The following is a 24,886-nucleotide window of genomic DNA, read 5'->3' as shown; positions in this document are numbered from 1 at the left end:
TGTGTATATGTAAGTGTACTCTCCCGAATACAAAATTGCTCACTCACCTAAATGGTTCCCCTATTGGACTCAAACACAAAGCAACATGTAAATTTCCTCTTGCTCTATCAATGAAATAGGAAAAAATTTGTTCTGTTGTAGTCAAATTTATACCGTCTTTGGCAGCAATATCTGCTAATCTTCCTTTCATCTGAAATTTTAAGAAAACGGATACATTAAATAATAATAATAATAATAATAATAATAATAATAATAATAATAATAATAATAATAATAATAATAATAATAATAATAATAATAATAATAATAATGTTTGAAATATGTTATTAGAAGCAGACAGCAATACAGTCACAAGTGCCCCTTACAAGAAAAAAAAATGTTTTACATAGGGCGCATGCAAATAGAATAACATCATACAACTGATTATACAAAAATGGATGAAAAAGATAATATATTTGTTGAAAAAATAACAAAAACATGCAGCATCTGTTACAAATACAATAATAACAATAGTGAAAAAGAAGCATGATTTACATGCATATATAAAAATGGTATAGCATATAGGATTAATATACAAAGTGAAATTCAAAAATAAATTATTATTAACCATGTAGTTGTAACAGTTTACAAAATAATAAAAGAGAAAAAATCAAAAATACACTTTGTAGCTGTTTATACAATATGAGAATAAATTTTCCTAGTTGAATGCTTCGGTAAAATACACGGATTAACAAGGCTAATAATAATAATGACGAAGAAAAAAAATAAGCATAAAAAAGTCATATGACACAAATAAAAATATCCATGACCTAGTTTTCTCTCTTATCGTTTTCATTATTATTATTATTATTTAATGCAGTATATGTAGTAGAGAAGGAATTAAGAATAGAAGAAAAAAAAGATGATAGGAAAATGAAGACGAGTGAACAAAAAAAAAAAAAAACCTAACAAAAAAATAAGAATCTTTCAAATGGCACCTTACAATCTTTTTACTAAGTGACATCCAGAAATATAATAAAAATAAGAAACAAACATGTGTATCTGTTCATAATTAAAAATTCTTACAATTTGACTTTTAAAAAAATAAAATATATATATATAAAACAAATCCATTCAATATTCCGAAGAATACAAAACCAAATTAAGAGAATTAGTTGCTAGCCTAATGACGTTAAGACATTTCATAATTTATTTTAAAAAATTAAAAAAAAAAAAAAATTCACGCACCTTCTTGAAATTCTTATGAAACAAATCCAGAACTGGATAAAATTTATTAGCTGTTTCTATACTTTTATATATAGAAGACCTAGTTAGATATTTACTAATTAGATATTTACTAATAAACGGAACAAATTTCTTGATGTTTCTGTGAGGAATTTTTAAAGAAAAAAAGTTCTCCAGAACAAAATCCCCATGCAGAATTACATGAAAAAATTTCAAGTCAAAGAGCCGACGCCTGTCAGACAGAGGGGTAAGATTAAGATCCACCCTTATGTCTGACAAGCTCGCCCCTCCTTTTTCTTTAAACTTCCATTTTAACCAGGCTAGGAATGAATTTTGAACTGATTCTATTGAAGAATTAAAATATTTTGCTTCACTGTTCTAAATTACCGTACAATATTCAAGATGAGACCTGACATTGCACATATAGAGAATTTTGCAGGTGTTAATATTTGTAAAATTTCGACATATCCATTTAATCATTGTTAAATTCCTCCTAGCTTTGGAGATAACAACCTGAAGATTTTTCTGAAAAAGCAATTTTTCATCTAATATTACTCCTAAATCTCTAACATGCTTAACGAATTGGATATGTTGATTTCCTATCCTGTATTTGTAGATGGAAGGGTTAATTTTCCTCGAAGTTATTCCTTGCGTTTTATTAAAGTTCAGGGGTAGGGAATTCTCTTCGGACCACTTGACTATAATATTTTTTTTTTTTTTTTTTTTTTTTTTGCAAAGTATCTTGATTTTGTTTGGATTTAATTTGACTGAAAATTTTAATATCGTCAGCATATAACAGATATTTACAAGTCAAATCAACACAAATGTCATTAATATACAGCAAAAACAATAGTGGACCAAGATTAGAACCCTGGGGTACCCCCGAGGTATTACTATGAATAGCAGATAGTTTCCCTTTATATTTTACGACAAATTTCCTACCATTTAAATATGAAGTCAACCAATCAATAACACAGTTAGGCAGGTTATATCTTTTTAGTTTGTTTATCAGTAAATGGTATGGTAATTTATCAAATGCCCTTGCAAAATCCAAGTAAATGGCATCAACTTGACCACCCGCCCAAATAACTGGAAGGGTATAATGCATAAGACTTGTTAAATTAGTTATTACACTTTTACCAGCCATAAATCCATGTTGGTTTATATTTATATCATTCTTCACTTTATTATAAACATATTTATAAATTATTTTCTCAAAAATTTTCGGAATTACCTTCATTACAGAGATTGGTCGGAAATTATTAATAGACGTTCCACTAGTTTTAGGTATGGGTGTTATAGAAACCAATTTCCATACATCAGGATATTTACAAGTGGATAGACTCCAGTTAAACAAAGAAGACAATATTAGTGCGATTATTTCACCTATTCCTTTAATATTAAAAGCTGGAATTCCGTCTAACCCACATGACGATTTAATCTTTAAAGTTCTGATTGCTTCCAATACATGTTGAGGAGTAATTTCTGGGGGTTTAACTTGACCAAATTCTTGAAATGAACATTGATTATTAATAACACTAACCGAGAAAGTCTGAAAGACAGACGAAAAATAGTTGGTAAACTTTTCAGCCAACATACTATCATCGGTCAACAAAACTTCGTTGTCAATAATACCAGATATTACCTTATTTTTAAGGCCATTTACATATTTCCAAAATTTTTCAGGAGCTATTGTGAGATCATTTTCAATTTTACTAAAATGAATTTGTCTGTCCACATTTAATTGCGTTTTGAAAGCTCTTCTACAATTAGAAAAGAATACATAATCATTTTCACATTGAGAAGTTTTGTATTTTTTATGAGCCAGATTTTTTATTTTCAATAAAAAGATCATTTTTTTTAATACCATATGGGAAATTTAGATTTTTTAGGCCTAGATTTAGGAATATTACATTCCATCGCAAATTTAATAACTTTCTCTAGTTTACAAGCTGCTAAATTGAGATCGTTACTTAACAATATATTACACCAATCAGCCTTGGCAATTTGAAGATACAAAGATAACTAGTCACCTTTAGAATATAATTTTTAATAATAATAATAATAATAATAATAATAATAATAATAATAATAATAATAATAATAATAATAATAATAATAATAATAATAATAACGCAATTTTCAGCATCATTCAATATCATAAAACTACACACACACAGTCTTTAAAATTCGGATTAAGAAACACGGACGAATTTCATGTTTTACTTTTCTTTAGAGATGTAAAATAATTTGGATCTCTTTATATAAACGAAATTTTCTACATTAACTTAAAATAAATCTTTAGATGCTATAATGCCCATAAAAATTAAATAAAACATGCAATTAATAGTAACAAAAAAAAAAAAAAACGATTTTGTCATTCACTACTGTTCAAAAATAGTATAAATGAAATCTTTTTAAGTTTTTTAGTGGTTATGAGGTTACCCTTTGGTATGTTTCTATATGCGGTGCTTCAAAGGAATGAATTTTATTAGATTAAATTAACCACTGCCTTTGTAACTTTAAAAAAAAAAGTTTTATAGTCACAGTTTTCATGTGTAGAATTCAGAAACGTAAGGAAAGTACTTATTTACTGTAATACTGGTTAAAGATAAGGATAAAGAGTTCCTAATAGAGAAGAGTATTTTAAAACATGAATATACTTTACATATTCTTAAAACGAAAAGAAGTCATAATATTAATTTAATTGCTAATTCCAGCGTAACAAATGTGTCTCTGTGAAAATCAATTATAAGAAGTCTCTCCGGAAAGTTTAAGAACTTTTAAACTACGTGGTAACCGATAATTTATTCCTGCACGGATTTTACAGCGTGTTGTGTACTATCTGTCAAGCATAATTTGATCTTTCTTTCTTTGTTGTTGTGTTACGTCAAATTGTATAAACACGTATTGAATACAAGTTGCCACTGTCTTTGCAGGTCAAAATGAGTAGGTAGAGAAGCTGCAGATTCAGTGGCGGCGCTACAGGTGGGCGAGAAGAGGCGACCGAGACCCTAATATTTTTTCGTGCCCACCCTTTACCCCCCCCCTTTTTTTTTATGTACAACTGGCGAACTCATGATCACGAACTGCTACTGAAGTGTCGGAAGTGTCACTGCTTCGGTGTCGTTCGTGAACCTCTATCCTGCCAGGAACTTCTTCAATGAGCCAAAAAGATTGTAATCATTGGGGGCAAAGGAGTTGAAAGGGGAATGTTCCACAATCTCCCACCTTAAGAGTGAAGTTTCGCGATTGTTTTGTTCGTCACATACCGTTTTTCGTTGTCATGAAAGAAAGCCACATCATCATCCCGAATATTCTGACATTTATTCCTAATGACTATTCGCAGATGGAAGATTGTGCGACAGTAACATTCTGTGCTGATGATTTCACCTGGAAATCCAGTAGGAGTGGTCCCCAACTGTCCTAGAACACTGTGAGTATCAGTTTACCTGTCGATGATGTTCGGAATTGCTTTAATACTGGCGTGCCGGGATGTTTCCATACCATGCTTTGCTGTTTTGATTCGAGCTGTTTTGTTTCTATAATTGTAACAGTCAATTATAGAAAATGTAAAAAAGTTTCGTTATTATCGTTGAACTTATTATCAGATTTTTATTTCGTATTCTAAACAATATTTTCATTTAAAATATTTAGTTTTTACACATAATTGCATATGTGATAAGAAAAATTCTAATTGATATGCGAAAACCATTGTTTTTTGTATCCTGAATACCAAAAAAAGTCGCTTTTGGAATAATGTATTTCTATCTTCGGTTATTTATGTTGCTACTACAACTAAATGCTAAATTAGTTGAACTAAAATAGTTATTGTCTATATTATATGTCCGTCACTTGAAGGTAGTAGAAATTAAACGACTTTGTGGGAGAAACAATGAGCTATTGTTAGTTTTTTGTTGACTGACCTGATTTAACAACTATTGATCCAGTAGTTTGTATTCTATAAACAAAATACGGGACATTTTAGCATTCCGTAAAACATTTTTGGGACACCGTGACGGAATTCTGAGAAAAAGATGATCCCGTATTTTAAAGGATGTAGACGACTCCTACCGCGGGGACCCTAAACTACTCTTCCGGCCGGGGCGCCCAGTTCGACACTAAGTGTAAATATTAGTATCCTCATTTCGTCGCCAGTGACAATGAGATCCAGGAAACTGTCGCCCTCCTAGCGTAATGTTGCAAATGGTTAAGTGACACGACTATTCTCTTGCACTTGTTGACATCGTTAAGAAAATTAGAAATCCATTAAAGACACCTTGCGGTATCCCAATGAATTGTGTAGAATGTCATAAACACTACATAGGAAATGTCAAACTCCCTGGCAATGTTCTTCAGATGAACACGTCGATTAGCTTTCACTATTTCATCAACATGCGTAATGGTCACTGATGTCAGCAAAAAAGGTGGTCGGCCCGATCGCTCGTTGTCCTGGGCATTTTCTCGTCCACTTTCAAAGTCTTTACACCACCGCTGCACACTTTTACTACTAAACACTTGTCCCCACACACCGACTCCATTTCCCTGTGAATATCTGTGGCTGTGTGCCTTATACACCATAGAAAATGAATAACAATTTACTGCTCATATGGCGTGGACGTCCTGAACACTCTGGTCATCTCTGGCAACTGATAACAGCCCCATGCGGTGAAAAAAACAAGACAGAAGTTATTTAGGGGCCATTCCAAGAAATGTCTACCCTATTGCTCGTATAGTTCGATTTTGTTTTAAGATGTATTATACGCTCGAAAAAAAATAAGCGAAGACTTTTCTATTTTTCCTCGCATATATACATATATGGGGACACGCAGTCTAGTGGTTAGATTATTGGATTCATGTCCGCGTGGTTCCGGGTTCAATTCTCGGTCGGTGCTCCCACAATTTTCGACGTCCACCCACCGTCGTGAGGCAAAACTAGGAAGTCACGTGAATAAAAGACGTGACGGCCACTAGGTTTAGAAAGCTCCCGATACGCCAGTTACAACGAGATTGTATATCTCATCTATAAATTATTTCCATTTTTAATTGTAGCTATTTTGGGTAACGGTGCTTAAAAGTGCACAATATGTTAAAAAGAAGAAGAAGAAAACTGTAGAAGATATGCTGAGATAGATTGATGTTCATAAAATGGTAATAGCTATAACTGCAGATAATTGTTTGTTTTATGTTGCTATGACAACATAAAGATTATTATTCATGGAATTTTGAGAATAAAAGTAATTATTCTACATATTTGATGAGCCTAATTTCCAAGGTATGCAATGGTTAGTTTTTGCAATTAAGTATATAAATTAAAGTACCGAATCGTGTTGACTTACTCGTACTGTGGGCAAAATATATGTAATAAACATAAATAACGTTATATATATTTAGATGGTGGTTCCGCCTAGGAAACCTTGAGATTTGTGTGAAGTAAAGTAAACAAGCTCATAAATAACTGTCAACACGGAGTACACTTTACTGAGAAGTAAAAGGAAAATTTATAGGAATATCAAAATGGAGTTACCCAGAGTCGAAAGTAATAATGATGAAGTGGGTGATGTTGGAACACCAGGATCGGATACATCAACGAATATGGCTGACCTTATAAAACAGCTAGGTCAATCTTTGTCACAGCAAATGAATACTAAATTTGAGCAATTGACACACCAAACACAGCAACTGACTCAGCAAACACAACAGATGAATACTAGTTTTAGCAAATGGATAACAAATTTGAACAAATTACGCAGCAATTGAACACTAAACTGGAACGAACAGACTGTGGAATGGAACAAATTTTACACCAATTTACAATTGTACAAAGTTCAGTGGAGGTGGTTGAAACCCAAGTTAGTGAGCATAGTAATCAAATTAAAGCATTACAAAAAGAAATAAACACTATCAAGGAAAGGATCATTACCATAAATGATAATCCTGATCAAATCAGCAATAAGGACCATAGGCCGAATGAACGAAGGTTAGATTTGGAAGAAAGTGATATACCGGAAAATTGTACTGAGAGGGAGGATAATGCTTCTAGCGCCGGGAAAGAAGAAAGAAGACCGTATTCATTTCATCGCCGGAAAACCAGATACGTAAAATATAATCATTTGAAACAGTCTCACAATCATCCCCATTTCAGATTCAGTGACGCTTTGGTTCGAAATAGACAGTATGATCCCAAAATTGATCAGAATTAATCCCTACCAACAGGAATCACGAATCATAGCATCAATCCAGAAATTTTAAGATAATCATAGGTGGTGATCTAAACTCTGATTTTGACGTAACAACAACAAAGAACAGTGTAGATGAATTAAAAAAAAATGTTAAGGCAATTTAATTATAGTATTACAAATATGAAGCCAACAAGAGGTTTAGCATAGTCTTGATAACATATTTATAAATTTCAATTTATGTCAAACTCATTGTGATGTATCAATATTTCCTTTTTCTGATCACGATTGTGTATGGATACAATTGGATAACGCACTATTAAGTATGGAGGTTGATATCTTGTCCACAGAATGTAAAATAGTTGTCTCTAGGCCAATCACTGAGGGTAAAATATCTGAGTTTAAGAATTCACTGTGCAACATGAATTGGTTTGAATTGCTGTCGAATTACAATGACTCTAATGCACTGTTTGAACTTTTCTTGAATTTATTTCTTTATAACTTTGACATCTTCATCCCACAAAGAATTTGTAAAGTTAATCAGAGCCTACTTAAAAAGCCACATATAGAAAATAATTCCACGTTGTATACCCCTCAACTTTACTCAATGAAGTGTGAGGCGATGTTACATTTAAACAAATATAAGAGAGAGAAAAATGAAGTAACTAGGTCAGTCTATCTGAAAGCTAGGAATACATATAAGCAAGCTATTAATGAAGCGAAAAAGCAGTATAACTCAGCAAAAATCGAATCGTCTGTTAATAAGTGTAAACAAGCTTGGACTGTAATTAATTCTATAGTTAAGAGTAATCGGGACTGCCTTTACCCCAATCCAGAAGATTTTAGTAATTATTTCGTGAACTCTGTAGATGAAGTACACAATAATATTGACAAGCCTGTAACAGCAGTCAATCTAATAAAACAATCTGTAAATCCTATACACGATAGTTTTGTATTCAGAAATATATCTCCCCAAGTAGTTCTCAACATTGTAAATAACTTCATGTGTTCAAACAGTGTTAATGTTTATGGATTGTCGAGTAATCTAATTAAAAAAGTTATTGATTGTATTGTTCTGTCGCTTATCCATTGCATTAACCAATGTCTAACACAGGGAATCTTCCCCGAAGTTTTAAAATTATCACGAGTTGTGCCTGTATATAAAAAGGGTCCCGAAAATTGTCCATCTAGTTATCGACCAATTTCTCTGGTACCAGTCTTCTCAAAAATTCTTGAAACTGTGATACATATGCAGTTACGTGATTGTCTTGATAAGTATAACGTAATTAGTGATTCACAGTTTGGTTTTATAAAGCGTAGATCTACTGTTGGAGCGATCGATTCGTTAGTAAAGAAGGTTATTAGAGGCTTTGAAAACAAGGATTTTGTTCAGGCAACATTTTGTGATTTAAGCAAAGCCTTTGATTGCGTTGAACACACAATTCTCTTTAAAAAATTAGCGTACTACGGTATCAAGGGTTTAAGTTTTAGATTATTCAAGTCTTACTTAGAAAACCGTAAACAAATTGTTTTTGTAAATAACAATAAATCTGGTATTGCATCAGTTAAATATGGAGTACCCCAAGGTTCAGTACTTGGGCCACTTTTATTTTTACTAATGATAAATGATCTACCTTACTTTTTATCTGCTTACTCTATACTATATGCCAGCATTTCCCAACCTTTTTCAACTTGCGGCACACTACGGGTGTTACTTGGATTCTCGCGGCACACTTATAGATATTATTATTTGTAAATATAAAACACAGGGGTATTTTTTCTGTGATTATTGATCTCCTTCTCAAAGAGAAGAAAGCTCTATCACTGGTTTTCCCCCGTGGTAAATTATTATGCTTATTTTTCATTTTAATTTAAAAATAGAAAACAATTGCAATGAAATATTGCACTCAGGTTTTCAAAAATACTCTTTCTTTTTAAAAACTGTATCCAACCTTTTACTAAGAAGGAAGATCACTAAATAACGAACGAACAAACAAATCTCTTTTACTTTTAAAACACAAATGTAGGTAATTTGTCGAAAGGATTTAACGATATTTTAAATTTTCAAGTTACGAAATAGTCTCCAATAATAAAGAAGCAATAATGGTCATAACAATGATAACAAATACTTTTTTCAACATTAGAAATGTACAGAACAGTAACCCGGTATGAAACTTAAAATTGTATATTCATAGTAATGTGAAATAGAAATATACAGTTTTTTCCCTACGTTTTGCAATTTGATTGCTATAAAATTAATAATTTTGTTTCGATTCTTCGCGGCACACCAGCGGCTCATTCACGGCACACCAGTGCGCCGCGGCACACCGGTTGGGAAACGCTGCTATATGCTGACGATACAATTTTCCTAAATACTAGTCCTGATCTTAGTAGACTTAATTCTATAACTGAAAATGCATGGGATCAGGTTGTGATTTGGTTTAAGGCTAATGTTTTTTTACTTAACGAGAACAAAACTCAACATATGACTTTTAGTCTAAAAGAAGTGCCTGTTGAGAATAACTCAACATGTGTAAAGTTTCTAGATATATATATATTGACAAGTTATCGTGGGAACAGCATATTAATTATATTTCTGGAAGACTCTCAAGAGTAATATATCTGCTAAAACAATTAAAAAATCATGTTCCTGATAACTGTCAGATTGGCTTACTTTGAGACAATTGGAATAAAACTGTATAACAAGTTGCCTGCATCACTAAAATATGAACATATAGATAGATTTAAAAGTAAGCTATACAATTGGTTAGTTGCAACGCCCTTTTATTCTTTACAGGAGTATTTTAATTGTTCAATAGAAGTATAACGTATTTTGTAATCTCGAGTTGAGCTTTCATTTAAAATGCATATTGTTATTGTAGTTTATTTTGTAATGTCATTTCATCATTAATTTAGTTATATATCATTATTTATTTATACCTACTTATCAATATTGTATCACATTTTGACGTTGTCTATTGCTATGTATAGCTTAACGACAATAAAATTCTTTATTATTATTATTATTATTATTATTATTATTATTATTATTATTATTATTATTATTATTATTATTATTTAGGTTGCAGCAAATATTGATTTCTGCACAATGCATTGATTTCAATCATCTAATTATGATAGCGCAAAATTTTGAAAATCAATCAATGGTGCAAAGTAATACTAATCGAAACCAAACTAATAATAACCGAAGTTAAGCTATCATATTCCAGTCCGAAATATCAATGTGCAGGAAGAGTGGAATCCTAATATAAGAAGTAATTATAGATTTAATTATACCGATAATAGAACCGAACCCAATTTCAGAAGAAACAGAAATAGTAATCGCACAACATTTAGAAATCAGGCAAACAGTACATCTAATTTTTCTCGAAATCGATTTCGTAACAATTCCATAGGTTGCAGAAATTCTCAAATTAGAAACCAAAGATTTGGAAGAATTCACAGTATACAGAACGGTACTCAAAATTGCGCCACTCAACGCAACCTAACCGAATTCTTTGGTGACGTAACTTAAGCTAAAGTTATGGCGTCCGTCAAAACATAGTTAATTAATTCTCGTTTATTATCACTTTGAATACTATTATGATTTCATTTGTAATTTGTACTTTGTTTGAATTCTATACAGATAATATAAATGATAGTTACAGTAATAAGATATTGCCTTAATAAATAAAGCATGTTATATTGTGTTCTAACTCACATAAACTTTGCCGATTCTTACTAAGACAATTTCTTTATTTGTGTTATTTCTGGTAATGATATTAATCAAATTTTGTTTTGTTTCACTTTGAGTATTGTTATGATTTCTTTGTAATTCGCTTTACTTATCAATATTGTGTTTTCGAAGTATTTAATAATTATCTTAATTATGTCCAAATGGAAGAAATACGTTATGTAATATTTCAATATACCTTAATTTAATTTGTCTATGAGCTCCGATGATATTAAATTAAAGAATCTATTTTAGGACCTAAATAATCAGCAAAAGGATCGTATTTTGAATAAGTTCTCTTCGACGATAATATAAAATTAAAATGAAATTGATTATTAAATGAATGTAAGATTATTGCTGAGAGAAAATGAAATTAATATATATACATGTATTATAATTTATATTTGTGAGGGCTATTCGGAAAGTAAGGTAATCACGTATGTAAGATATGTAACGGTCCAGGATTCTTTCTTCAATTGGAATCAATTTAAGAAGTCCTCGTCGGGAGCCACATATACAATGAGATTGTATACCTGATCTATAAATTATTTCCATTTTTAATTATAGCTATTTTGGGCAGCGGTGCTTAAAAGTGCACAATATGTTAAAAAGAAGAAGAAGAAAACGTAGAGAATATGCTGAGATAGGTTGATGTTCATAAAATGGAATAGCTATAACTACAGATAATTGTTTGTTTTATGTTGCTATGACAACATAAAGATTACTATCCGTGGAATTTTGAGAATAAAAGTTAATTATTCTATATATTTGATGAGCCTAATTTCCAAGGTATGCAATGGTTAGTTTTTGCAATTAAGTATATAAATTGCAAAGTACCGAATCGTGTTGACTTACTCGTACTGTGGGCAAAATATATGTAATAAACATTAATAGCATTATACGGTTAGCGATAATGATCACGCGTTCGTCGCTAGGTTGGACATAGTTTCACCAGTCGCTAACAGATGACGTGGAGCGGCTCAGGCCCACAAAGCGGGACGTTACACCAAGTGATTTGGATATATATACATATATTGCTAATAATTTTATGGAAAGAAATAACATCAATAATAATTTCTTTTATTCGCTTTCATTCCGTACTTTCCGATTTCAATTTTTATTACGACATATAATTATTTTAAAATTATCTTTAGACACAAGGTTATGCAGAATGGTTTTCTGGAGAGCGAGCGCAAATTGTTCCTAGAACAATTAAAATAATTAAAAAAATACTTGTTACAGCATATATTTCAGTATTTTGGAATTCTGCTACCTAATTCTTCCGTTTCCGACATATCAGAATAACTCTAGTACAGTGTTAAAAAGTATTCAAAACCAAACTAACAATATAGAATGAATACTGAATATTGATGAGGATTTACCAACCTCCTCAAATTCTTCCGGTTTGAATAGGTTAGGAACTTCGCCACTACTTAGAATATTGTTTATATCTTCCATGAAACTTTCTTCAGTGACCTGTCAAAAAAAGATTACAAATTCATATTGTTACAATTTTCGTAATACATTTCGAAAAACTCAAAGATTGTAAACTGAATTGTAATTCCTAAGGGCACATTGAATAACGAAAAATTTTCAGGGTAGAGTTTTTTTTTTTTTTTTTGGTATAAATGGCTCAAGCAAATTGAAAAGCAGATGATGATTAAAATAATGTATAAGCACCTGATGAAAATTCAAATTATTTCATTAATACAGAGTGAGACAGTCGTTAGCTTCGAAAATAGCCCTAATTTGTTGTGGAATGGAGGCATGTAAGTCACGAATGGTTTCCAGAGGAATACAATGCCACTCCTCTCGCAATGGACATTCCTTTCTGCCAGTGAGAATAGAAGAGGATATCTGATCTGAAATCTGAACTTCAGAACTGACGAATATTGCAAGTAGGATGTACAAGTAACACACATGATCTTAATCCTAAATAGCAACTTCCGAAATTATGGAATAAAATGCATAGATATACATTCTTATAAACTTATTTCTGTACTTCGCTACAAGAAAAGAAACACTACATATTGTGAGATATAGAAAAAGTTTAGCAGTGATACATTTTTCTCATAACTAAATTGTATGATTAATCTAAAATGCCAATGTGTTTATTTCATAAAATGATATCAAGAGCCACTCCTGTTTTCGTCCTTAGTCGCTCTGCGTACAAAAGTCAATCAACGTTTAAAACTACATATTTATTGGTTCATAATTAACACTAAATAAAACGTAAGTCAATTAGCACTGAAAAGTTAGTCGTGTCATTTAATTTAAAATCACAGATCGATAGTGTCCAGAAAACCGATGTTCCAGATAAGAGACTAATATTACCTTAAAATATTCGAAACACTGTTAGCGATTTTAGAGAGAAAACACATTGTTGCTAAAGGATTTTTAAAAAAATATTGGTACTGTACTAAACATGAACATATTTCACTAAGCATTATACAAAAGCATATTGAACTACCTTACTTACGTGGCAATCACTTTCTTATATAGTCTTTGTATATTTGTATCTACATCAGCTGCGTTGTCATTACTTTTTATATAATCTTTGTATATTTGTATCTACATCAGTTACTCAAGTATTTCTACAACTATCAGTGCATAGAGCTTTCCATTTCTAATAATCAGAATTATCTTTTTATTCCGTCCTATTCATAACATTATCTTTGTAGCTTTAAAAATCTTTAACAGTCAATTTCGACACTAATTTCACAGAGCAAATTGCCAATTTTGTTATATTGCTTTACTAATATTTTATTATTGTTATTATTTTTAATTACTATCTACGGAAATAGCTGGACACTACCAAAGCCCAACACCTTCAAAATGTAAGCAGAACATAAGTATGACTAGTTACTACCAATAAAAAAATAAATAAAAAAATTAATTTGCAAAACCTGACTTAACTAATATATATGTGGATTCGTCAACTGAATAATTCTAAGGTAAGTACTCTCAAGAAGACAGCCATATAGAAACTTAATATCATACCTGCGCATCACTGAAAAGAAAGGTTGTGGTTTTGTCTTGTACTCCAGTCTTTGTGTAGAGTTTCTTAAGATCTTCACGAAACTCAATTTTTCGATACACTTTTGTTATCTCCACTGTAAATGTTTCAAATTGGCAGATAAATGTTGATAGTCGAACAAGAGACTGCCTTCCACTGCCACCTATTAAGTAAAGAAAAGAGAACTTTTAGTCGGCAACTGATACTAAATAACTTCCAACAATGGGTTGCATTGTACATGCTAATTTGCTGACTGACACATTCGCAGGGTTGCCAGGGGTTTCTCAAATCGATTTTCCCTGACAATTTCAGGTTTTCCAGACAAGATCTATTATTTTCCAAGCATAATTCCTTCCTCCAAAGAAGAATGAATGGAAAGCCCTCCACATTCACCCACTGCTTTCCAATATTTTTTTTCTAAATATACAATTAACAAGGTTTAAATCTGTGATACATCTTTTTCACTATAATAAAATTACACTATCGTACTTATGATTGCAGTCTATATAAATAATTTCTGTTATGGAACTTCACACTAAACAAATTACTACTGCATGTTTCCTTAGTTTCCACAGTTCTCTGCCTTAGGGATGTTTTCAAGGTTTCAATTTCATGTTCCAAATTTTTGCATTCAATGGAAGTCTCTAATAAAAGTTTTGCTTTCTTTTTTTCTAAAATGGTAATCTGATCAGCTATGCGCTTATTTTCCTTTTCTTTAATTCGTTTACAGTGGTTTCCGTCCTTTTCCTTTGCATGGCTTCTTCATAACATGCATATGATCCTTGTACGTACTGAAGAATTTTTGAATCTATATCAAGACCAAGGGGTCCTCCAGCACATTGTATAGTATCATAAATTATTCCTTAACTCACCAAAGATTCTTCATGCATATTTTCCACCAGCATGTCTTTGCTAACTTAGAAACCCTTCTCAATGGAAGCATTTCTATTGGAAAGGACAAGTAACATTTTAATTATGTCTCACAAATCAACGAATTCACTATTATCAAGTAGATTGCAATAAAAGACATCTAACCTATCTGTGGATACATATTAAATGATTCGAATTCCTTCTTCCTTTTTTTTTTTTTTTTTTTTTCTAAAACACACAATTTGGAAAGCTGATGTTTTACTTTTTCAACTTTGGCAGCCACAACTATATTCTTGGTTAGTACAAATTTTATTTGGAATAAAACATGACAGATTTCGCACTATTTTGTATTTCAATGGGCATCTTTCAATAACTGCTTTCAATCTAATGTAAAACAGATAACATACATCCACTCAAAAAGAGGTAATTAGACTTCTTAAAAAGTTAATATTACCAGTATACAAAATTCCCTGACATTTCCAGGTTTTCAGGTTTTCCAGGTCGCTGGCAAGTTTGCATTCGGTCATTAGGTTATCAGTTTCTTATTTGTATGGCTTTGCTGTAACAGAGAGTAATAATGGCTGCAAGAATAAACAGTCAAACAGTTGTGAAATCTGATTCATGAATCTTTTTCTCAAACCAAAAGCTATTAATGCTACCGAATTTCACTGTGAATTGACTGAAATTTATAGGCCTACAGTAGAAATTAAAAAAAAAAAAAAAAAAAGAAAAAAAAAAGAAATAAGGATCATTTAATTTTATCAAAGGAAAGAAATATAATCCAAGTTAGCAAATAAAATTATAACCATGTTTTGTGATACAAGAAAAGCGCCTTTTTAGTGAATTATATAAAGCAAGAAACAAGAGGCACATACCGAATATCTTATGACACAACAAAATTGTCGTTTTATTGGATTCTATGAAATCAGAAAAAAACAGTACACATCAAATAACTTGCGATACAACAAATGTAGCCAGAAACAAAAGGCAAAAACCGAGGAACTTACGTTATAACAGATGTCATTTTAGTGGATTCTATGACATCAGAAACAACAAGCACACACAAAATAAGTAACAATATCAAAATTTTGCACACTGATAGTGAACACTGCATACAGCATTAAGATACCTCTGAATAATGGTATGTCCTTGAGTAATAGTAGCCTGAAAACTTTTTCATTTGGTTAACATTCAAATTTGAATTGCCTTCGTTATCTATATACGGAATTGACCAATACATGAGTGCACTGTTACATTCCCAACAAGATATGGAAGGAAAATCAAATGACAATACTCAAGCGTTCAATTTGCAATTGGTAATGTTAACAGAGTACATTCGTTACTTTGTTTCTTAAAATCCGTACATCCAGCAAACGTAGTCACAATGTCATGCAATATAAAGATGCACTCCCGCTCAGCTCAACTGACTGATTGGTTGATTATTGGATATTTAAGTAGGGTATCAGAGCGGGACTATTTGTCCCCGTCATGATAAAGCTAATGGCCGACACATTCTGTGGATAGAAAATTTATAACCAAATTTCCAAAAATGGAAAGTTAAGTAAAAATAAGTCAAAAATAAGATATTAAAACAAAATACGTGTAAAATTCAAACGGAACGTAAAAATGCTAAAATAATAAACAGCGAAAAATTTCAATCTCACGAATAAAAGTGAGAATACGGTCACTAGAGACCACACCATTCCCTAAAAACCTGATTCAGATTGTTAGGTAGCTCTAAAGATTCTCTGAAGTCAGAATACTCTGGACATTCTAAAAGGATGTTTACATACTCAATGGGGCGATAAAATCTTCAGAATACGGATGGTTAACGCCTTGTACTAAACAGGAATGAACGAGAGTGTCTGATACGCAAGCGTGTGCGGATCACTGCACTTTGGCGACTAGTAGCCTATACGACAACGTCCTACACTTGCCAATAAGCCTAGTTTCAATCCGCTTGTCACTGAGAGCACATTTACTGGATGAAATAGCTACGGAGATCAGACTATGGAAGAGAATGTTCTAGTGCAACATTACCAATCCGACGTTTTTTGGTTGCTGTTTCAGCACGACCGTTTCCCCGAATGCCGATATGTGCCGGTACTCAACAGATTGGGTGGATTGAAACAGACCTCCGGGATATTGTGACTACAGATGCAGACGAAACAGGGAAGGGTTGAAATGCTCTCCTTTATACGACGTTTCGCATCAGCAGCGGAAATACGTTCAACTACCATTAGTAACTGAATTCGTTTCTCCTTCTGAAAGGCTGGGCAGTCCCTGGATCAAGCAGAATGATCACTCTTACAGTTAACACAGTAGGACCTGGTCGCTATACAGGACTTCATAACAACTGGACAAATAGCAGCCGTTGTATTACAGGATGTGCTAGTGTGTCCTAAGTTTTGACACTTAAATCAATGAAGTGGGTTAAGTACGTATGGGCGTACTTTTGATCGATAATATCCAGCTTTGACGAATTCCGGAAATGTTGATAAATCGAAAGGAAGAATCAGGGACTACGTTCGAGACTGTCCACCAGGTTTCTAACCTTTTGTTCGAGCTAGTTTAACAAAATGTTACTCTGCTAACTCAAGTTTAATCTCTTCGTCTTTTGCGTTCAATCTTATTCCAATATGATCTTACTCCGCGACTAACATTCAATAGTAGGTGAGGCTCCACTGAAACACAAAATGTTACAGTTTTGTCAAATTTGAGTAACTTCTCCGTTTGTTTTTGACCATTCGTTTCCATCAACATCGTGCCATATTACAATTTTCTAATGTCTTTAACTTGTCTGGCTGTATAGGTGATAACTTTCCTTATAACAAACAGAGAAAACACTTAATACTATTCGGACAGTTAGATTTAACATTTGTACTTCTCTCATTTCTTTCTTGAATTACAAGATATTGGACTACAGGAATCACGATATTTTCTTTTCCACATTACCTACATTATGTAATGTTTTGGCCTTACTCACATTAGAACTGGATTTCTTACGAGAGGGTAAGCTCGGATTCGAAATTATTCACTCATAGGAGTATTTTATTTTTAAAATTAATGAATGAAATGTGTATGCGCGGAAGCCGCAACACCACACAGAGGTGTTCATGTGGAGAACTAAAGCTACTTCTCTAACAATCTCATAGGCATGCCTCACAAAAGGATCAGCGTGGAGTTAAAGTGGTCAAGGAGGATGAAAAGTGCTCAAACCACTACAACTGCATCGTCAGCCTCAGAGGGTTTTAGAAGAAACCGTCATTCATAATTTTGATACTGGAACAATAAAATCCTTAACCACCATTTTTGGTGTTCTAAAAAATGGCGCCCATGGACCACAGAGCACTATTCTACAGGCCAAAATAAAGAGAAAATTATATGATGGTATGCCCTACGGGGCCTCCTTCAATCGGTATGGAGAATCAAAATTTCACAATGTGGCAACGTCGCAGATTAACTTGAAACCATTAACATTACTCCACGCATAAATTAAGCACTTACATCGATTGCTACTAATAAGGATGCTAATTCAATCTATCTGAAAAGAATCAACCTAACTATTTGATGGATTGGTAATCTACTCTATGGTTATTTATTTGCGATATTGTCACATAGTGCAATTTGTGTCTCCAGACGAGGACCCGAAAGGTATACAAATATATATATATATATTTGCTTTATTTTGACTTGTAGAATAGTGCTCCTCGCATTACAAGTCTTGGTAAACACTAAAAGACAAGACATTTACAAAGAATAGTATATGATACGCCTTTCATTAATAAATAACTTACCCACCGGTGTTGCGCCTATAGAACTTGTCTTCGATATCACTTCAGGAGTTCAGGACTACTTTCGTCAGTCCAACTCGTAAACAGGAATTGATATATATGAATCTATATATAACACAAAAAATACCTTCTCCTAACAGTATTTTAAAACCAAAACCTCTAACAGTATTTTCTGACATTCGATTGACAAAAAAATTATGGACTTGTGCATATATCCTTGGTAAGAAGTTATTGGTATTAAAAGTGCGTGACAAGACAGGCAATGATTATATAATATAGAAAAGCACACACTAACTCACATTCTCAAAAAAAGTTTTAATTGTATAGTTTGTGTCATTAGTGAATAAGCTTGAGAAAGTGATTCATTGATGAGATCGAAACGGACCTAATATATTAAAAGCTTTTTGAGTACGTTTATATACGTAAGAAGTAAGATTTTATGTTTAAAAAAGAAGACAAGAAGGAAATAACATGGGAATTGATAAATGAGAAAAGGAACACCAACGTAATAAAAAAATCTATTTAAGCTATATGCATGACACCATCATTATATTCTTCTACATTGTATTGTGTTCTTTCTTTCTTTAATTTAGTTTCATCTTGCCTTTGTTTTTAAAAGTTTGCTTTGTCTTACATTATGAATATAATCATCTTAACTAGTGATTGGAAATTTTCGTGGATACGTCTGTCATGATTCTTGCTTTTATACAGACTGCTAATGGAACACGATTTGCGTTGAATCCACACAATAAATATCTAAGCAACACTGAATATCATACTTGTGATAATACTTACCTATTCCTATTACAAGCATATTTCCTCTTGGCTGAGAAATGACACGAACAATGCGAGTTATGTGCTCTATAGCATCTCGGAACAAAACCAGATCCATTGCTATTACACCAGGAGAAACATTATATTCTTCAAGCTGACGTATAAGGAACTCCTTTAAGGCTACTATATCAACCAAATCCTCATAATATCCAAGTGAACTAATAAAGTCACCTGAAATATTGAATTCAACTGAATCGTTCTATTGAACTGTATGTTTGATTACTATTCTATATATCACAAACTAAATGCTTAAGAATCCAGAAGAAAACTGAGCAACTCCGAAATGTATTTCACTGATTTTCATATTGCAATGGCTATAAACTTTAACATATTTTCAAAAAAGTAACTAAAAAACTTAACTAACATAAACACGGAAACTTTAAATAATGACTAGTCAGTAAAACTGAGTTACTTCCATTGTACAAACTCCTAAGAAAAAGTATACTAAGTTATTCAGAATTAGCGCATATAAGGGAAGCGCTGGACTGTATAAATGGGAACACTGCTTCATTGTTGTTTGATCTAATATTACTATAAATGTTACAAATTATCAAATAAAATGTACATCGACACTACACTATGATTTCGTACATGATGTACACGGATGCACACTGCTACAACTTCATAGTTAAGTTCCTACAAAATTTTCTTTTTCTTCTCTAAACTGGCAAGGTATATTAAACTGCCATCTCTTAACAAAACGTGAAACTATTTTAACAATTCAGTAAGGACTGAACAGAAAAAAACGTAAATAGACGTATTGGTATAAGGAAGGAATGAGCCATTTTCAACATTTCCCTCTAACACTTATTATTATTATTATTTCACTTTTTCTATTCCTATCCTATGCACGATTCTCATGTATTCATTTTTTCATAGTTTACACACCAATGTAATAAATGTTATTTGTTTTTGTTCTAGAAACCTGCCAAGTCAGGGTATAGAACATGGACCAATAAAATGAATATTCACTATTCTACTTCTTGATGTAAAATCAATCGAGTCTTAAAGCACTAAATTCCGTATATCTTTTTGTTTATTTTGCGTCTTCCTCTACAATATCCTAATTTTTAGTAACGTGTTACAAACTGTGTTGTTATTTTATTGAAATAATATTAAATATGGCACGTAATGGAATTAAAAAATCTAATTTATACTTCTATACGGCATTAAATAAAGTGAAATCAAGCTTTTAAAACACACGTAAAATAATCTACGATGCGACCAATCGTAAAATTATGTTGTTTTAAAGTTTTATTTGATTTTAGCAAAGTAGTGGCTTAGAATATATATATTTTTTTCTATCATTATATAATTTTGATTTAGTTATAACCAAATTGACACTGCTAAGATGATAATTTTTTGTCAATTAAAAATTAGAAATACTGGATAACATTGAAGATACACACATACATACACAAACTTGGTTACATTCTACACACAAAGCTTTACCACATATTGACTTATTACTTAAAGACGTGTATTATTTTTACGAAGTGTCCGTACGGTATATGCACATTGCGTTAACCATTAAAATTCATCCTAATCTAGTGAAAATAAAAACTAACTAAAATGACAAATGATATGCTTATACAGGGTGTCTACTAGATGTTTGTTTCTAAATTCCAGGCTCTCTCCAGGTTTTCCAGGTCTATTTTTTTAAACAAAGAAACGTTTTTGCTGTTAATATTCACTACAAGAAGGCCAGTTGACAAAAATTTGCACTAATTGACAAAAGCAAGCAGAATTCTCACCTTTAACTAACGAGTAATTCATATATGTACTTTGATAATATTAACTTTTTAACACTTTGTTTTTACTACGTGAAGAAGTAATAAAAGTTCCTAATTTAAATTCTAGATATATGTTCATATATGATTACATATTACTGCAAATTCTTCTTGGATGGGGAATGTCCAATTATTTCATTTTTACAAATTTACTCACACAAAGATGGAATGGCTAAGAAAAAGAAATAGAGAAGTTACGAATTGCAAAATAAAAATATTCTGGATTCACAAGTAACTTTTTTAGAACAACTAGCCTAGACCTGGTCCAAAGGTACCACTCGGAAGTCCTTGAACTGAACGAAGCAATCCTAGCTACCTAAGTTACTTTAGTACTTTGTATAATAATTTTGTAACAAAAATATGTTAAGATTGGAGTTGATTAAATACAATATATTCTATGGTTTGTATTCTTTAAAATTTACCAAATAAAATTAAACTAAATTACTTTTCACTTCAGATAAGAAAAATAAACCTGGCTGTAAGTATAAGTAACGAAAACAAGGTGTTTTTTGAGTACAATTTCTAGAACAACTTTCTTCCCTTGTAAATAAAAGCACATGTTCTCATATCACGCACTGTGTAAGCCAAATAACAAACTGCAGAACACACTATTATAATCTTGATTCTTATACTTTAAAGTTCAACGTGGTATTTAACATTTTTGCTTCTTCATCCAAAGCAAATGCTTCAACTTCAACATCAGTCAGCAGACTTTTTCTTTCTAATTCTAACAATTTTTATTGTCTCTTTAAGAATTTTCTTTTCTTGATATTTTCAGTACAGTTTTTCAAATACTCATTTCTCTGCTTGATGCATTTCAACATAATGAATCAAGGTCTTTTGTGATAATAACATTGGATATCCCTCCAGCAGCATGTACAGCATCTAACACATTTCTTTAAGCAACCAAGTACTTGTCCTGTAGATTTTCCATGAAACACTCTTTGTTAACGGAGAAGCTATATCCTAGTGCAGTATAGTTACAGTATAAAAGAATAAAAAAAAAAAAAAAATATGTATGAAAGTTGTAAAAGCATTAGAATCGTCTTCCTTAGTGAAAAAATCATGTAGGAAAGAATCTAATCTCTCGTCTTTTTGACTGAAATTTGTCAACTTCTGTGTAATTTCAGGATTCGAACGCAATTTCAAATACTCTCGTTTTACCGTGTCTGCAGCTACAGATATCATTTGCTGCTTTAACACAAATGCTTGAAGCACGAAGCGTTTCATTGTCCATAGTTTCTGGTGATAAACAATTGGCGCCTCTCGTAACTTTGTAACAAGAACCATGAACACTGCACTTACTGAGCAGAAATTCCCAATTTTCTTTGATTTCCAGGGGGCCGTGGTGGCTCAGTAGTAGATCGTTCACCTCTGGTGTATGGGGTTCCTGGTGTTTGGTTCGATCCCAGCTCGCGCCAAATAAACTTTGTGGTGGACAAACACCGTGTGCGTGGGTTTTCTTGGGGTTCTTTTATTTCTTCCCACTTTCTTTATTCCACCGTTTCCCTTAGCCTAGCCGGCATAACCGTCGGACGTAAAACTTACAGATTTCATTTTTTTTTCTTTGATTTCCAGTTTAAGTACCATTTGCCCTGACTGGTCCCTTACTTTTTCGTAAAATTTCCTTTTCCAGTATTTCTCTGATTTCTAGATTTGTACCGTAGCAAAAAATGTTTTCAAACTGCCACATAAAATATGGACAGAAATTCCACCTAAAGACTTTCTAGTTTTGCGGGAACTCTGCCAAAGGAAAGTGTAAAGAAAGAAAGAAAGAAAGAAAGAAAGAAAAAAAAAGAGTGACACAAGCAAGTGGTGGCAGTGATAGAACTCAACTAAGGTATCCCCATGGTCGCCATCAACATACAAAATACAAGCCTTTAAGAAAAGAGGATTTTTCTATTATTTTCAGAAAAGGTAACATTGAGAAAAATCCAGGTTTGTTGTTAAATTCCAGGTTTTTTCCAGGTTTTTCAGGTACAAAAATGAATTCCAGGCTAATTCCAAGTTTTTCAGGTTTTCCACGTCAGTAGACACCCTGTTATAGGGCAAGCTTTCATTGTAGTCAAGGCCCACAAATTAAGAAGGATGCCCCTTTAAATACTTAATATCTCAAAAAATCCTGGAAAACAATGACTCAAGGTCCCTGTAACACTTGACATTTTGTTGGTACTAGAAAAATTATTGAGACATTTTCCTGTCGCTTCAGGTACGTCTAGGGCGCGAAGTAAGAGGAGGGGAGGAGAAATTTTGATCTCAGCAGAAGTAAGAAACCTTGTTGTGTATGTTTACACACCGTATTACTTAGTATCTCAGCGTACGCAGAATGTTGTAAGGGAAGTGGCAAACATGTGAAGAGTAGTCCAAAAACAAGTAGAGCGTATGTACATTTGTTTTTACTAAAACATCGGATTCGCTTGTGCACATATGTGTGAGCTGTCTGTTGCAGTTAAAAGTATGAGGTGCGATTTTGAGTTGAAGTTTTGTGCATTAGCAGAAAGCACTAATTGAATATGTGCTGACTGCCATGGTGGAGGAAGAGTACAGCTGATGGTGATCATTTTATTTTATTTATCAATGTATCTGTAACCTATAGGCCTCGTACACGTAAAACGCTAACAATTAACTAAATAATTAAAATGTATATTTTCTATACAAATTAAAATGTATATCTGTACGAGGCTGTACGATTTAAAATCCTCAATGTAAACCAATTCATGTATCTTGAAAAAAGAACAAAGCTTCATCTTGTGAGTTCTCAGGGTATGCAATCTCTGATCAATATATATATATATATATATATATATATATATATATATATATATATATATATATATATATATATATATATATTCCCAGTATATTAAGTATAAATATCAGCAAAATTCCTGTACCTAATACAATGACTTTTTTTTAAAGTTCTTTAGGAATAATTACACTTTTGATGATTTCAGGTTTGTAATTGTTTTACCATCAAAAGAATATTTTATTTTTAATAAATTTAGTTAACCTTGATTTTTTTGAAATACAAATGATTTTTTATCATTTTTAAAGGGCCTCCCAACTCCCCTCACAGCTATCCACTCCATCAATTGTTTTAAATGTCTAATTACAAAATGTATACAACTCTTGCTTTGGGAAAATTTACAATCTCAATGGACACAAAATTGTTTCTAAGACTATTAAAACAATTACAAAAAAGTATTTTTGACAAATTATCAGTTTCATAATTTTCCCAGTATGTAGGTCAAAATTCCAGTATATTTCCAGTATTTTTAGTATCAAAATTAAATTCCAGTATAATTCAAGTATTTCCAGTATTTCCAGTATTAGTAGACACCCTGATCTTGAATACGTAAGATTATACCAGATAGTTATAATTAAAGTGTCTGTGTTCAGAATGGTACAACACGAGCTGTAAAGAGCGTAGTAGTCCGAAACTTCTA

At 32.1% G+C, this 24,886-nt stretch overlaps 1 protein-coding gene across 5 annotated transcripts in view; it reads right to left on the bottom strand.

Annotated features, from left to right (window-relative positions):
- Nucleotides 1-24,886, bottom strand: part of kl-2 (dynein heavy chain 2, axonemal kl-2) — a 564,598-nt gene that overhangs the window by 194,208 nt on the left and 345,504 nt on the right. For all 5 annotated transcript variants that reach the window (XR_014132735.1, XM_081769103.1, XM_081769086.1 and 2 more), the window contains 4 exons: nucleotides 19,612-19,821; nucleotides 14,137-14,315; nucleotides 12,523-12,612; nucleotides 48-190 (listed from right to left, as the gene is read on the bottom strand). Coding sequence is in view for 4 of the 5 variants with exons in the window: in XM_081769103.1 (XP_081625229.1) it covers nucleotides 48-190; nucleotides 12,523-12,612; nucleotides 14,137-14,315; nucleotides 19,612-19,821 (622 nt within the window). In the remaining variant the exon portion in view is untranslated. The remainder of the gene's footprint in view (nucleotides 1-47; nucleotides 191-12,522; nucleotides 12,613-14,136; nucleotides 14,316-19,611; nucleotides 19,822-24,886) is intronic.

Source organism: Thermobia domestica, chromosome 1 (assembly GCF_964235325.1).
Source record: "Thermobia domestica chromosome 1, izTheDome1.hap1.1, whole genome shotgun sequence".
NCBI lineage: Eukaryota > Metazoa > Arthropoda > Insecta > Zygentoma > Lepismatidae > Thermobia > Thermobia domestica.
Note: the sequence above shows the minus strand (reverse complement) of the source record. Positions and strands in the feature narration are given on the sequence as shown.